The sequence below is a fragment of the Amphibalanus amphitrite genome, unplaced genomic scaffold, assembly GCF_019059575.1.
Source record: "Amphibalanus amphitrite isolate SeventyFive unplaced genomic scaffold, NRLGWU_Aamphi_draft 001087F_arrow, whole genome shotgun sequence".
NCBI lineage: Eukaryota > Metazoa > Arthropoda > Thecostraca > Balanomorpha > Balanidae > Amphibalanus > Amphibalanus amphitrite.
Genome location: NW_024882581.1, coordinates 208,329 through 223,337, shown reverse-complemented (window position 1 = coordinate 223,337; position 15,009 = coordinate 208,329). Strand labels below are relative to the sequence as shown.

Genomic DNA, 15,009 nt, shown 5'->3' with positions numbered 1-15,009 from the left:
CAGTAGCACGGCTCGGCAACCTGTCATTCGGTGTGAACTGAGCCACACGGGTGGCCAACTCAGCCCATCGCACCGTCTTCTCATTCCATTGCCACGCAAAAACTGGTTTAATTTCCTGGGGGACAAAAAACTTAAGTAGGACCAAACATCACGGTGAGCGACTCCGAGGGGAATAAATGGAGCAGCCCAGGAACATGAGATCTTCCAGTATACCAGGGCCTGAACTCTGAAGACGAGGGTCGCCGGAGTGCAGACTACAGGATGGCTGAGACTCACAGATCGGGAGACACTGGTCACCCGACACCACTGACCCAGCACCTTGAGACAGAAAGTGCGGGTCACCCTCAGACTCAGCCCCTTGGACCTGATGGCGCGGGTCACACCACTAAAGCAGACGCTCCGTCGCCAGTAGAGCGACGCGCCGACGCCGACCCGGAATGGCCGCGCAGCTGATTTGGTATTCAGCCCGCCACAGTCGCCGCCGCGGCGGGCGACCCGTCAGCCAGCCCCGCACCTGACTGTCCGGTGACGTGTCAGCGCGGCGACTGCGACGGGCCCGTGCCTGGTGCGCGAACATGGCACTGTTGTGACCTCATGCACAAGGCAGTGTGTTAGTCCATTTTTCAGCCGATGGTAACAGCGAGTGGCGAGTGCCTGGTCAATGGTGGTTGTGTGCCTTGCAGTTCGTGAGAGATGACATCGGGTCATAACATTGCACTCAAAATGACCTCCCTAACTAAACGTATCACGCATGGAATGCATATTGGTTATTGACATCATTAACATCTCAGCTATCTGTGGTACACTATATAACGCACTCTGCAGCTTGGCGTTACTGTTGCTGGTACACATACCGACGCACCGGGAGTGTACGCACTGCCGGGGAGTGTGCCACTGCCAAGTGCCACGGTACTCGTATGTAGTATGTACGATATGTCGCGACACACGCCCGCTAACTTACATGGCTATCCAGTGTGTTAGCCGCCAGGGCACGGCGTGTTAGAGCCCACACCCCAGTGCACTATTTCGGCGGGTCCCGTAACCACGATCACATAGGTGATCAAGACATATTGCGCAGTGCGCTCCATCCTTACATAAGTTTTCATGTTTTAAATGCGCCGATTCAAACTAGCTCCTGCTGGGTGACGTCAAAGTAGTATTTGCATTACATGCCGTCGGCGCAAAAAAACAAAACAAAAACAAATGGGACAAAATCCACCCATTATGCTAGCCACGTCACTCACATGGTTTAGAAATAATTCACTTACCATGGTTTGGAATTAGAAATGTGTTCAAATCATCATTCAACACGATTCTCACATTTTTATGTCGTTTGTCTTTAGCCCCAACCTCCGGAACCCAAAATGAATCGTATCAAAGTACGTCGTATGTATTTCGTTCATTTTAAACAATACCTCTCAATCGCTACTCACAAACACCTCAGTCGTTTGTACATATCATCTAAAGGCGACAGGAAATACACACGTACAAAAACATACATTTGGAATGCACTAAAACATACACAGTTCACAGAGACAAGCATACGCTTTTGGTCTGTCCAACAGGACTTAGTGGCCACCACAGCAGAGACACCTGGTGGATGCGGGGAGACACCACCTCCCACCGATTCGGGAGTCACCCCAGAAGGGATGCCGGCACTGTCAATGGTCCGGTATACCGTTCAATTTGCCATCGCCACGGCGATCGCTGCACCTGGCGTCGGGACCAGCTCGTCGCAGAAGAGTGCCTGCTAGATCGTGCTGTGACAGCACTGTACCATTTACGGTATCATTTACGTTTTAACATTCACGGCATCGTTCACGGCAACCGCTCTTCAGTCGCCCGTCAGACCTATCAGCTATGACTTGTGCGCGTCTGCCGCTGTGTCTTGCCCTCGAAAAGCATAGCGCATAGCCAATTCTTCTCCCATACGGATAAAGAAAACCGGCCGTACCCGCGTTAGCCCGCGTGTGACGCATGAAGACGCTAGGATGCATAAACCTTTATGCCTTCCATATAAGGCACACTGTGAGCTTCCAACACTTCGCTGATCTGGCGTAATGGGCGATACTGAGACTCTAACCGATAGTAGGGGAGAAGGGATCAGCTGTCGTCGCCCACCTGAGAGTTCTCGCACGTCCGTGTGCTGGGCAGGTACACCTTGAACATGAAGTCCTTGTGGAAGGAGCCCTGCGAAAGAAGGGAGCGTCAAACGGTGCGCGAAAGACTGATGATGACACATTTAAAAGGCACTCGCATGATAGACACAATCAGCTTCATATTCTGTTCTTGTTATTGTGCTGTGCAACCACTGACTAACTTCAGGACGTCCTCATTAGGAAGACAAGTAGCGATGACCAAAGCTACCAGCCGAGCTCCCTGAGCGAGCTTGTACTCAAACCAAAGCCTTTCTCTCCTCTCTGTAACCCACACACCAAAGTCTACCCCACCCCGCCTTACAGCTAACTCCCCATTCCGTACCGGGTTGAGCACCGTGCAGCCCAGCTTGGTGATGGTGTACTGATCGAACTTGTCTGCGCACACCACCACGTCGGGCAGAGGGTAGAGTCGGAGGGCCCGGTCGTGCTGCCAGTACACGGGACAGATGTGCGGTGGTAGGGGCGCCAGGTGGCACTGCGACACCAGCGTGGTGACAAACTGCCGGACAGAAACGGGAGACAGACGGTCAGAGTACGGAAACCGTGGATAAAAATTACAAAGGGCTTTAACGCTCGTGAACGCTTACGACCCGGGAACAATGTTTCATTTATTAATCAGTGATGACCATGAAATCACTCCAAACAATTCTTATTGAAAAGCATGAAGCTGTGCAAATTGATACCGCGTCGCCGTGTCGGAGTCGGAGTCGATTTTAGAAGCCAGAGTCGGAGTTGGAGTCGGGATCAACCAAATCTATCGACTCTGCAGACCTGCCAGGGCAGCAGGGTTGGAGTCGGAATCGGTCGGAGTCGACAGTTAATCTGCCCGGAGTCGAGATGATTTTGGAAGTCGGAGTCGCAGTTGGAGTCACCGAAAATCCACTGACTACAGCACTGTTCCCTCCCACCCCATCGTCTTACGTGTGGCGGGATGTCGGGACAGTTTTCGGTCGGGTAGTAGATGCCGTGCCTGCACAGCTTCGAGAGCACGTCCTCCCGAAATATGACCATCTCCTGGGTGCAGAACTGTATCCGGCACGGGTTGGTGGTGAACTCTGAGTTGGGCACTCGTCTCCGGAACTCCTCCGATATGTAGGCGGAGAGTGGCGGTCTGCGGAGGGGGGCAGGGTTAGAGTGAGTCGGCGGGCAAATTAGTACGGCGAGTGACACATTTAGGGGCAAAAGGTATGCCGATTTCCTCAGACTCTAACTTTGACAAATGACAAGCAAGAGCAAATTTCTAAACACCCCTAGCAGCTGCCGATACGCACGCAATATAACCTCATGATCTGTCCGAATCTCACACTGACCTCACGTCCTATCAGACCCCAGCACGGTCGTCCCACGGTCCAACAGACACACACTGGCCAAATACTGCAAACCTGAGCACCAAACACACACAAACTAGCTCGCTAACTGACCTGGGCAGGATAGGAGCGATGCCCGGGTCGGTCGGGCCGGGCACAAACACGAACCGAGACTCCCGCAGCTCTGGCACCTTGGTGATCATCTCCGCCAGGGTCTGCCAGAAGACACGCAATCGGGAGGACGTCATGAGAGTCGGAAGGGTTGCTACATAATGCCCAACATTTAAGATCGTGGCCGCTGACGGACGGACAAAATTTCTATTGGACGGTCAGGGGCGCCGGTGAGCGGTAAAAGGCGCACCAGATCGACCACTCATCGGAAGGAGACGCTGCATTGGTCTCGACACGGCTCAGATCTGTCAACGACAGCTGCGATATTCACACACGATCCCATCATGCGAGCTGTTATTTATACATAAAGCGTTCGAGCAAGTCACCAGGGTGTACTTTCAACACCCCACCGCTGCGCAGTGCCAGTGTCCGCCTCTCTCACAGGCGACCGCCGCTCACCGTGAAGTGTTTGCGGAGTTCGCGGTAGCTGTTGGCATCGCGCGGCGCGTCCGTGAAGTTGCCCATCATGACGAAGGCCGTGGGCGGCGAGTGTTTGAAGCCGTCCAGCAGTCTCCGAAGTCGGTCCATCACCTGGCCAGAGCGGGTCAGATATCAGAGCTGAGACTATGACAGGGTCGGGCGAGTCATAGACTAGTTATGCTACGAGCAAATCAACCACAGAGGCCAAAATAGAACGATTACACCCAATAACATTGATAGGCCACACTTTATAGGCGATCACGAAAGGGCTAACTGAGGGTTGGGAGTTGGGACACAAGCTGCTATAGTGATCGATACTCATGAAGTAGTATCGAAAACAGCCGTTTAAAGTTGCTTAAGTCGTTGAAAGTCGTTGAAACAGTGGCTTATATGGCGACGGTAAAATATGCAATAGTGATAACAAAACGAACCTGCGGCTGGTTTAGGAGCACGTCTGAGAGAAAGACAAACATGCTGCCATCCAGCTCTTTCTCTACAGACTGCAGTTCTGTGTTTGCTCGAGCGCATATGTGGTTCGAGCCACCAAACATGTTCTGGTTTCCGAAATGATTTCTGAAAAAAGAACGGTAAAATCAAATAGAAAGGGTCAAACGTAGGCCAACGTCAAAAATCAGTACGAAAGAAAAACGATAAAATAAAACGCAAAAAAAATCAATGAAGAATCGTAACATGGGAGAATGGCAGAGTCGGAACTGCATACCGGAATGTCTCGGCGTCTTCGGCCGGCGGGAAGCCCATGACGGAGCAGGTGAAGATGTTGTCATCGTAGCTGCCCTCACAGAGGACGAAACACCCTTCGGAGAACATTCCCACCGGAAATCTGGAGGACAGAGGTGCCTGGGTTAAACAGGCCGACGGAACCTGAAACGTGCACGCTCGAACACGCCCCGCTAATGTCTGAGCACCACAATAAGAAGTCAAATCCATCTCGATCACTGTGCCATTTAACACCAGCACACAGTGACGACGAATGGTTATCCAGATATAATAAGAATGTTCTTTTTTGTGAGCATTTAATGGCCAGTGAAACACTCAGCGGTAACACAACCATCCCATCAAAAAGTCGACACGCATTAGTCGATAAAACCATAAATTAAGTGATCTTGACGACGCTACTTATAGTGACTTACAAGCCTTTCCTAACCCGTTTCAGCTTAGTCATTTTACGGCTATCGTACTACCTATCGGCACCATTCCCGCCCCCCGGCACCTGTCCCGCCACACCACGACTAGTGAAGTAATAGTCCCCGCGGTCCACCACGCCTCCACCCCACCACACCTACTTAGTGTGCTCGAGGTCCAGCTGTACGGCGCCCGTGGGGTCCTCCAGGAAGAACTTGCCCTCGGTGAGCTGGGTGAGCATGCCCAGCACTAGGACGTCCTCCAGCCGGGAGGTCGAGCCGAGCAGCAGCTCGACCGGCTGCAGACGGAAGCGGCGCCGGCCGCCGCCGCCGCTGGCGTCCGTGCCGCCAAACAGCTCGTTCCGCAGACACCGCTGCTGGATCAGGTGGTACCTGATGGGTGGGAGAGGGGTGATGGGACGTGGGGGATGGGACAGCCAGCGAGCCGAGCGTGCACCATGTGAAACGAGATGACTGGCGAATGTTGAGTTTATCGTGGCGTACTGGAGCTGGACGTTAGCGAGTACTTGCAACAGTAAGTATTATTACTCGAAGCATTGTGTTTTAATGATCACAAAAATAACCTAGCTGTCCACAAAATCCAAGCTAAGCAGCCACGTAGCACATTCCTAAGCGTTAAGTTTCCGAGCATGGTCACAGGTCACCGGCTTTGATTTCAGTCCCGTCAGCTCACCGATTTCTGAAGACCTCCGCCTTGGGTGCGACGCTGTCGGGGAGCACAGAGCCGGCCGGCAGACCCAGCAGCTCGTCCTTCAGGAACTTCTGCTTGTTGACGCAGTAGCTGAAGCCGGGCACGCTGAAGGCGTCGAACACCATGAAGAAGTCCACCTCCCCGCGCGTCTCCCGGATGCAGTTCTGGTGGCCGGCGGGAAAATGACGCAATTTAGCGTGATGGCACCACTGATGTGAGAACGCGACTCGTTGAACTGTTATGATAGACATGCAGGCATAATTGCAAGACGCCAAAAAAGGAAAAACAGCGCTGCGCCACGGTCGTATTAAATGTTTACGAGCGAGCGAGCGCAGCGAGCGAAGTGAGTCTTTTCAATATAACGGAAAAATCTCAGTATGAGCGGCCCGGCCCGGCCCGGCCCGGCCCGGCCTGTAACGCTTTTGAGAGGCTTATATCTCAGCAACCGCTGGACCGATTGGCCTGCGGTCTTTTTTGTTGGGTAGCCCAATCCCTTCTACCCCGTAATTGACTACTTTTGATACATCTCAGTGACCGTCGTGGCACGTGCCACGTGAAAAGTCAAGGGTGTTCAAGCTGTTTTGCAAAAGTAGTGATTTTGAGAGGCTCATATCTCAGCAGCCGCTTGGGCGATTGACTTCCGGTAATTTTTGTAGGGTAGCAGCATCCCTTCTACCCAAAATAGGATACTCTCGAAGCATGTGGGTCACCCCCAGTGCACGTGCAAAATACAACAATAAGAGGTGCCAAATTTGTTCCCATTTCAGTAACTCGGTAATTACTGGGGCGATTTCGCTGAAACTTGGCATACAGGTAGGCACCCACCAGGCAATGCATTCCCATGTGTTGCGGTTAGGGTGCTACTGCACGTGCGCACGTGCAGGGGGCGTTTCCAGATCTCGAGAACGGCTGGGCCGATTGCGCTCAAATTTGGTACACGGTTGGGGACCAGTTAGTAGGGTGCCGTGCAAAAGTCATTTTGGACCCCGTTTGCACGTGCGCACGTGCAGAATGCCGCTTCCAGATCTCAGGAACGGCTGGGCCGATTGCGTTCAAATTTGGCACACCGCTAGCGACCGGTTAGAAGGGTGCTTTGCGCAAGCCCGTTGGAAGCACCCTATCGCCCTCCCGCACGTGCAGGGCTCACTATCTCGCTCGCTCGTTCTTCGCCCAAAAGGCGTTTTACTGGTATATTTCACGTGTATAAGTGACGAATTGGATTCTATTTCACAAAAGTGACGACTCAGACTGTCTGACGAATCAGATGCCGGCAGTGCAGTACCTGCAGCACGTCGCGGACCAGGTCCCGGCCGATGATGGCCGTGTCGAGCGGCTGTTTCTGCACAGTGGCCAGGATCTTGTCCATCCACAGCTGCCTCTGCTGCTCCCCCACCTGAAGCAGCGCCTCCACGATATAGTTGGCCGCATCGCTGGAAACAAAGTCAGTCAAACGTGACAGATATGATCGTGACAGCTAAATGTACAGTCCACAGCAGAAGTAATGTGGGGTTTCAGTCATGGGTATGTTCTGCTTCTGAAGCTTAGGAACGATTAACCAGACTACAATGAAACTTTGAATGTAGCTTATATGTATCGTCACCCTTGCATCTGCAACTTTAGCTATTGACATCTTCTTTTCGATCACTCCGCATGAAACAATCGCCAGTCAAAGCCAACCGTTGAGATTGGTAAAACCCTACATTACTTTAGCGGTGGGCTGTACTTCCTAAACGCAGTAAGAAGTAATAGGCTGCATTATTTACTTTTGATCTAAGAGCTTAGAGCATATCAAAAGGACAATATCTGGAAAGTAGGTGACACAATTTCAGCACTTTGCCCAATCAAGGCATTTCAAACATCTTTTAGCAGATAAATTTTAAAGCCACAAGTTTGACACTTCAAGGCACACTATTTCTTTTTCCTTTCATGCCTTTATGGTGATTATAGATCGCACTTAGGCGAAGGGAAAGGTCGATTGGACAACTCGCCCTCCCTTGTTTCCGAGAGTATACATGTAATGCACGTAAAAATGGCCAATCACGTCAGTACCCTCGCACGATAGCACAGCTTTCAGTACCTTCGATTTAATCTATTTTACACCTGCTCCGAAAAGTTCATGGCCCTGACTGGGATGACATTTCACTTATGACTATTTCTTGAGATGAGACAGGGCAGAATGGTGATTCAGTGTATGCATTGTCAGCGCACATTATCCGCGAATTTCCGGTCTTCTCCGAGTAGAAACATGCCGACATGTGAAATCGTGGTTGCCCCAACTGCACAGTGCTGGAAATGAGGCCGTTTTCTGGTCCCGGCGTTTTATTCTCCGGGTGGGTTACCCCCATCTAGCGCTCAGCCTTTCGGGACCCACTCAGGGTCGCGGTTGTTTTCGCCGCTCGCCCCAGTCGAGATGCAAAGTTAATAGCCAAACGAAGATTATTTAGGGCCAGCCAAACCAGCCTAGTCTGGAGTTACTGTTAAATGTATGCATATTGATGAAAGAAAAAGGTTTTGTAGAATCGATTAATTTCGGAGTCGTATATTAAGATGCCCCAAATAAACTTCGTGGGACTATCAACTTTGCATCTCGAATGGGCCGAGCGGTGAAAAACAGCCGCGACCCTGAGTGGGTCCCGAAAGGCTAAGCGCTAGATGGGGGTAACCCACCCTGAGAATAAAACGCCGGGACCAGAAAGCGGCCTCATTTCCAGCACTGCTCATGGCTTATGATGGGTGTCAAATATCATGTGAAGGTCATGTCAAGGTACCTTAGAAGACTTTGTTCAACATCTTGTTTCAAAACTTTTGTTGGTAGTTGACAAAGCTGCTTTCAAATTTAGCACACTTTATATTTGGGGACTCTAAGTTAATAAGCAAAAACTAATATACCTCTCATAATCGCATAGCGTGCACAAAGAGAACAGAATATAATACTTTTAAAGAAAAATGAGAATATTTTACTTTTTAAGAGTGTATCCATTCAACCTGAAGGTAGAGTTGACACTGTGCTTCAGTGCTGAACGCTCCATTCCGGAGATTATGGAAGTCTTCTTTTATTATGTTTTTTTTTCTGAAACAAGAATGTGTCAATAGTAAATGGGATGAAGAAATGCACTATGCATTGATATCAGAAGAAGTCATCAACGACACTAGGTGGTGACCTGCAGTAGTGACAACAGGTGCCAAAAAATGTCATATTGACCCTTAAGTCTTAAAATAAGCTTGACTATAATTTTACAGTAAAAAAGGAAGAGACCTAGAATACCAGTGAACTTGAAAGCTTTGATCAATTTCCCATCCAAGTTCAATATATTATTACTATTCACTCATCAGCCATAAAAAATACAAAGCTGCCAGAGCATATCTATTATTTTTTACTTGTAACTGAAGGTTAGACTAAATTTACAACAAAGTAAGTCTTTAGAATCAAAGTAGCAAAACGTGCAAGTAATAGCAGTCTGGCATAGCCTGCAATACTTCTGGGAGTCTCATATCTCAACAACACCATAGCTGATTAACTTGCAGCCATTTTTGTATAGAAGCCCCTTCTCTTCTACCCTGCATTAACTTCTCTTGGTGCATGTTGGTGCCAAGTCAAAAGTGTCAGTTGCTAAAAATGTTTTTATCTTAGTGCTTACTCTGCTGGTCACTGGTGCCCACTCATTTTCCATACTTATGATGATCATTTTTCATAAGAATTTAGTGATGACAATTTATGTCCAGTGCATCAACATATACCTGTAACCTGAAGCATGCTCAGTAGACATAAAAGGGACCCTCCCACCTTTAAAAGTCCATGAATTGGCATGAAAGTGATTACTGTGGTTCAGAAAAGCAAAAATGAATAAATGTACCGAATCTCACTGAAAAATATTCACTGGTTTTAAAGATATTACTTTTACTTTTGTCTACTTCTTGGAGCCTCAGCTGTTCCCATAACATCATTTGGCAACAATAATTTGGTATCTTAAAACTTAGGCGTGGCAGATGTTGCGCGCAAAGCAGAATATATGGCCACAGCAACAGCTCTCTTCTAGTATTAGGTTTTAAAAATCACTACAACTGTGCTGATATCACAAATTCTAAGGGGGCATCCAAATGCATAAGCCCCTTAAAATCTGAAAAATGCAGCTCTGAAATTTAATCTCGGATTTACAGCATTTCTCATGTTGATGTTGTGAATGCCCACTGCCCAGACCAGCGATATCAGGCCACAGACCCCAATTTGCTATCGCAACTCAAAACTAATGTTAAGGTGGAATGATCACTTCACTTTATCAAATATACTAAAACTTATCAACATTGGACAATGACTTTGCCTCAAATTGTCATAGGTAACAACTAACCAAAAAACATGAACAGCATCTATCTATACCTTCTTAAACAGCCATGAAAAGCAAGAGCATATAAACAAGAGGCTGAGGCTGGCAGAATAATCCACAACAATAAGTTCCACCCAAGTAAAGTATTCCGGTATATGTCAAGTTTAGGTCCTAACTACAATTGTGGCGCTTTTGATACGAATATGAAACAGCAAAAATTTTAGGTTTTAGGTTAGGTTAGGTTGTAGGTTTGTAGGTTTTAGGTTGTAGGTAGGTAGGTTTGTAGGTTAGGTTAGGTTAGGGTAGGTTTGTAGGTTGTAGGTTGGTAGGTTATAGGTAAGTAGGTAAGGTTAGGTCAGGTTTGATTATGTTTTTTCTTTTATTTGCGAGACATATGAGTATCATTTTTGGATTCAGGATGTCAAATAATGTAAAAATATGAAAAATTTATCAATGAAATCTTCTTAGGACTTAAACTTGACATTTACCAAGTATTCCACCTATGCTCATTAGGGTGTGTCATTTTGGGCACTTTTTTCGCAAAACATGGTGCTCCACTGATTTTATCGTGCCCCAGACACGTAGAAACCGTGTGACATTTTTTATTTCCCCCAAATATTAACACCCATGCGGCGCCGACCGCCGACACTTTGGCCTATCTCTCAGCATTAGCGACCTCAGCGCCCCTAGCGGCAATGTTTTGAACTAACACGCTCGCTCAGAGGTCGATAAAATGCTTGGAGTTGCTCCAACGAACATCTTAGTCCCACCACTGTCTCCAACTTAGCCCTCGCCTGGCGCGGGGGGGGGGGCAGCCTCCCTAAGTTTTTTTTTGCGAATAGCGTAAAAGTTGGTGTCGCGTAGCGCCGCAAAATTTGGCACAACGTCTGGGAATGAGCCTTTTGCTACCTATCCTGAAAATTCACTGCCATCCGCCGCGTCGGCACACCGGTATCTCCTCACCTTCTCCCCACACGGCCTTGACTCCCCAACTCACACCATCACACTACTGCATACGGTGACCGGTCGCACGGTGGATCTGAATGCCTACGTGTTCGTGCCAAAGTCTGAAGCAACTAACGATTATCATTAGCTTAGAGATGTTGAAATTTAGCATTTTAAAGCTTCTAATTCAAAAGTTTGTATGTGTGCTTTAACGCACTTGTCCTTATTGATTGAGAAAAGAGCGGACTTTTTATCGTATTACCTAATACGAAGTAACGCAATCGAAGTGTGATTTCGGTCCACTGTGCGTTTTCAGGCGCGCTCGATAAAACACCCAGGCCTGGAGAAAGTTGGAAGGGTGATTTTCTGATCCTCCTTACCACAAAATGACCCTAAGCGAAAAAATGCCCGCAGGGCGCTGCCAACGCGTGCCAGCGGCCCTGCTAGTAAGGGCGAAAATCAATGTATGTGTATGCGGAGCACACCCTTAGCGCTATGATGGCTCCTTGGAGACACCTGGAGAAACCTGTCCCGGCAGAAGGGTCAGGTCCCTCGCAGACGGCGCGGCACGGCGAGAGCTCAGCGGGTGGCCTAGCCGGAAAGAGGATAAAAATAGCCGACTGGCCCGACCCAGCGAGGGGTGACCGAAGGGTGACCAGGAGTGAATGAGGGAGCATACACGCGGTACCGAGCAGCCGATAACAGCACCGGACGATTAGAAAGTCATAAGTCAATGCTGTATTTTAGGCGTAAGGAAGCATCCATGTAGACGGGCGGACTGTCTCCAGCTCTTCGAAGCATTGCTAGTATCTTGCTCCAACGAGCGTTGGCACGTTGGAAGTTTTATCGACCACTGCGCTCGCTATGCTTTGTGAGCTTACGATCATCATTAAATGCATTTTACCGAAATGACGCCTTGCTGTTGGCTTGTCTGGCACTCAGAATGTTGGTGAAAATGTGATGTTATGCATCTTAAAGCACGAAATAGTTCTGTGTTAATGTATATTGCATAGTACTACCCCAGATCCCCGTCCTGGTCTGACGGGATACGTACGAGCGCATGTTTATACATAGTGCCTGCTATTAGGTGTCACATGTTTTTTTTTTTGTAGCGTCGTTCACTGCATAGACCCCGGGGAACAGGGGGGGGGCAGTGGGGGCGCTTACCCCCCCCCCCTCCAACTTGAGAGCCGAGTGGGCGCCGCCCCCTCAACATTGATGCAACGATGAAGGATCTCTGCTCCCTTTTATGGACCTACATGTCTGTTTTTATATAAACATCAGCACAAGGTATTTCTCTTGCATGTGAATAGTTTCTGCTGATTCGGCATCGATTTAAGAACACCTGCTATTGTCATCCCACTTTGATTTTATCTGAACTTGATCATAACTTTGGTAGGTCAGATTTTATACTGGACCATTTTGGTTCCGGATGGTATTTGATTTGGCGTGATGAGAACATTATGACGTACAACGGTGGTAAAGTCGTTGATTGATACAGGTTTACTCGCTCCGGTGGGAGGCAGTAGCGGCGGAACACCTTCAATTAAGTGGAGGGGGGGGGGGGGGACACTGCCGACTTTTGGTCCCATTCTTTCCATGCAACGCCCATAGGGCTAATGTTAAAATGCCCAAATCAGAGGGGGCACGGTGCCCCGGTGCCCTCCCCGTTTCGCCGCCTATGGTGGGAGGGCGGCGTGTGGGACTCAGAAGGAGACTTATGGCTTGTGTTGTGCCTTTGGTAGGACCCTCAGTATCACCGATGCAGGGCCTTCAGAGCCTCCAATTAGGGGCCTTTAGAGGCACTGGTGTGGGGTCCTCACAGACGCCCGTGTGGCCCCTCAGAGGTGCTAGCGTGAATCCCCCATAAGCGCCGGTGAGGGTCCTCACAGAATACAGACGCCGTTGTAGACCCTCAGAGACACTGGTGTGGGTCCGTTACATGTGGGTGTGTGGCCCTTAGAGCTGCTGGTGCGAACCCTTTAAAAGTCGGCAGGGGGCCCTCAACGACCGGGGAGGGGGACCTCAGACCGGCAAGGGGCCCACAGAGGCCGGCGGCATTTTCAGAAGCCCTATGGGGTCCTTAGATACCGACAAGGTACTCTGAGACGCCAGTGCGGCCCTCAGTCTCTGGTGTAGGGCCCTCAGAGTTGCAGGTAGGTGGCCGTCAGATATGCTTTTGCCGAACCCTCACAGGGGCTCAGGTGTGGGTACCTCAGAGCCACCAATATAGGGTTGCATAAATGGTGTGGCACTGGCTTGGGGGACCCTCAGTGGTGTCCTTATGGGCCCTTAGAACCACTGGTGTGGGTCTCTCAGAGGTGCTGGTTGTGAACCCTCAGAGGCCCTGCTGAGGGCCCTCACGGTCTCCATTATGGGATCCTCAGAAGCCGGCGTAGACCCTGACTGAGATCTTAGTGTGGCTACTTAGGGGCTCATGAGGTGCTCTTACGAGACCTGTGAGGTCTTTCTCAGCTGAAATATAGTCAGCGTGGACCTTCAGAGGTCAGTTGGTACCGCAGGGGTCTTTATGGCCGGGTGGGCTCTCAGAAGCACCAGTGAGGGCCCTCAATCTCACAGTCGTCGTAATGGGGCCGTCAGAGACATTGGTGTGAGGCCATTACTGATTACAGGTTGGCGTAAGGCCCTAGATATGGCCCCTCTTGGGCTGGCAAGGACTCTCAGAGGCACGCTAGCGGCCATAAGAGGCCGGTAAAGGGCCCTCAGAGGCCGCCAGTAGCCTTCAGAAGCCGGCGTGTAGCCCTCATGGACAATTTAGTGAGGCTTCTTTGGACTCACGGGGTGCTGTTACGAGCCCTATTCTTTCTGAATCGAAATACGGCCAGCATAGACCCTGAGCGGTAAACTGGTGCCACAGAGCCCCTCCGACCCGAGGGGTCCTCTGAATGCGATAGGGGGGGGGGGGACTAGATGGCACGTGCCTCCTGGGACCCCCTGACTACGCTACTATTTCATATGCGTCATGTCAGGTATTTTGGGCTTGCACCCCAACTTGAAGAATGTTCCTGGGCCCCTGTGACAATATATTGTATTCATTATAGGTATTCGTCATTAGCTTGCACTCTCTGCAATCTGCCCATACTATTATTTGTCCCTAGACGCGCTTACAGAGAGCAGGGATAAGCCCATACAGTCAACGGCCTGTTAGTTTCGCAAACAGCCGCCAGGGGCGCTAGGGTCGCCTATGTTGTGAGATAGGGCAAACTTCTCTCGCTCGGCGCCGCCTGGGGGTTAAAATTTGCGGGAAATTAACAATGCCACGCCCTTTCCACATGAGTGGAGCACAATAAAATCGATGGAGCACCTTGCATTGCGATTAGTGACACACCCTAATGCTCATGCATGCATTTCAAACTTGAATGATGATGATGATGCCCATTGCCCTTCAATGCCTTCCCACGCAATTGCAATACAAATAAGCAATTTCTCTTGGATCCAGCATCAGCATCGGTTCACTAACAAACTTATAAATTAGCATGCATCCTTACTGGATCAGCCGCAACGTATAATTATTATAATTAAATATCATTACCGTTATAACTCCACCCCCCTGCCAGTGCCAAGCCAGTGCGGTGTGTACTGTGTCGGGGTGTGTTGTTTTCGCGCGGTAGTCTAATAGTGATGGACAACTATAATCGACAAGTACTTATCGCTAACCCTAGAAACGCTTATTCCGCATTTAATTAGTAGCATGTAGCCTGTAGCATTCATTCCAAAATAATATTGTATTCAATAATGATTCATTGTTCGTGCTAGCATTACTTCGCCAAAACACAAATAATAGCAGTGGTATCACAGTGGTATTCATTC

The 15,009-nt window shown here is 49.5% G+C and overlaps 1 protein-coding gene across 3 annotated transcripts; it reads right to left on the bottom strand.

Annotated features, from left to right (window-relative positions):
* Window positions 1-1,374: 1,374 nt before the first annotated feature.
* LOC122369978 (DNA polymerase epsilon subunit 2-like) lies at window positions 1,375-14,749 on the bottom strand. Of its 3 annotated transcripts, none has more exons than XM_043345179.1 (12): window positions 14,732-14,749; window positions 8,873-8,981; window positions 7,194-7,341; window positions 5,894-6,075; window positions 5,362-5,592; window positions 4,779-4,898; window positions 4,489-4,630; window positions 4,037-4,168; window positions 3,581-3,681; window positions 3,081-3,270; window positions 2,482-2,658; window positions 1,375-2,190 (listed from the first exon to the last, which is right to left on the bottom strand). In XM_043345179.1, the coding sequence occupies exons 2-12, from the start codon at window positions 8,938-8,940 to the stop codon at window positions 2,104-2,106; spliced, it is 1,578 nt and encodes a 525-aa protein (XP_043201114.1). In that variant the 5' UTR covers window positions 8,941-8,981; window positions 14,732-14,749; the 3' UTR covers window positions 1,375-2,103. The 3 variants fall into 3 exon arrangements, with proteins under 3 accessions (XP_043201114.1, XP_043201111.1, XP_043201112.1); XM_043345176.1 differs by lacking the exon at window positions 14,732-14,749 and adding an exon at window positions 14,688-14,706 and having other exon boundaries at window positions 8,873-8,979; XM_043345177.1 differs by lacking the exon at window positions 14,732-14,749 and adding an exon at window positions 11,197-11,214.
* Between the last annotated feature and the right edge of the window lie 260 nt (window positions 14,750-15,009).

Excerpts from the sequence above, each read along its gene's own strand:
- LOC122369978 (XM_043345179.1), bottom strand. The coding sequence starts at position 8,940 with ATGGAGCGTTCAGCACTGAAGCACAGTGTCAACTCTACCTTCAGGTTG. Across the intron at positions 5,593-5,893 it reads GCGGAGGTCTTCAGAAATCG|GTACCACCTGATCCAGCAGC; the intron begins GTGAGCTGACGG and ends CCCACCCATCAG. Across the intron at positions 4,631-4,778 it reads GAAGACGCCGAGACATTCCG|AAATCATTTCGGAAACCAGA; the intron begins GTATGCAGTTCC and ends TTCTTTTTTCAG.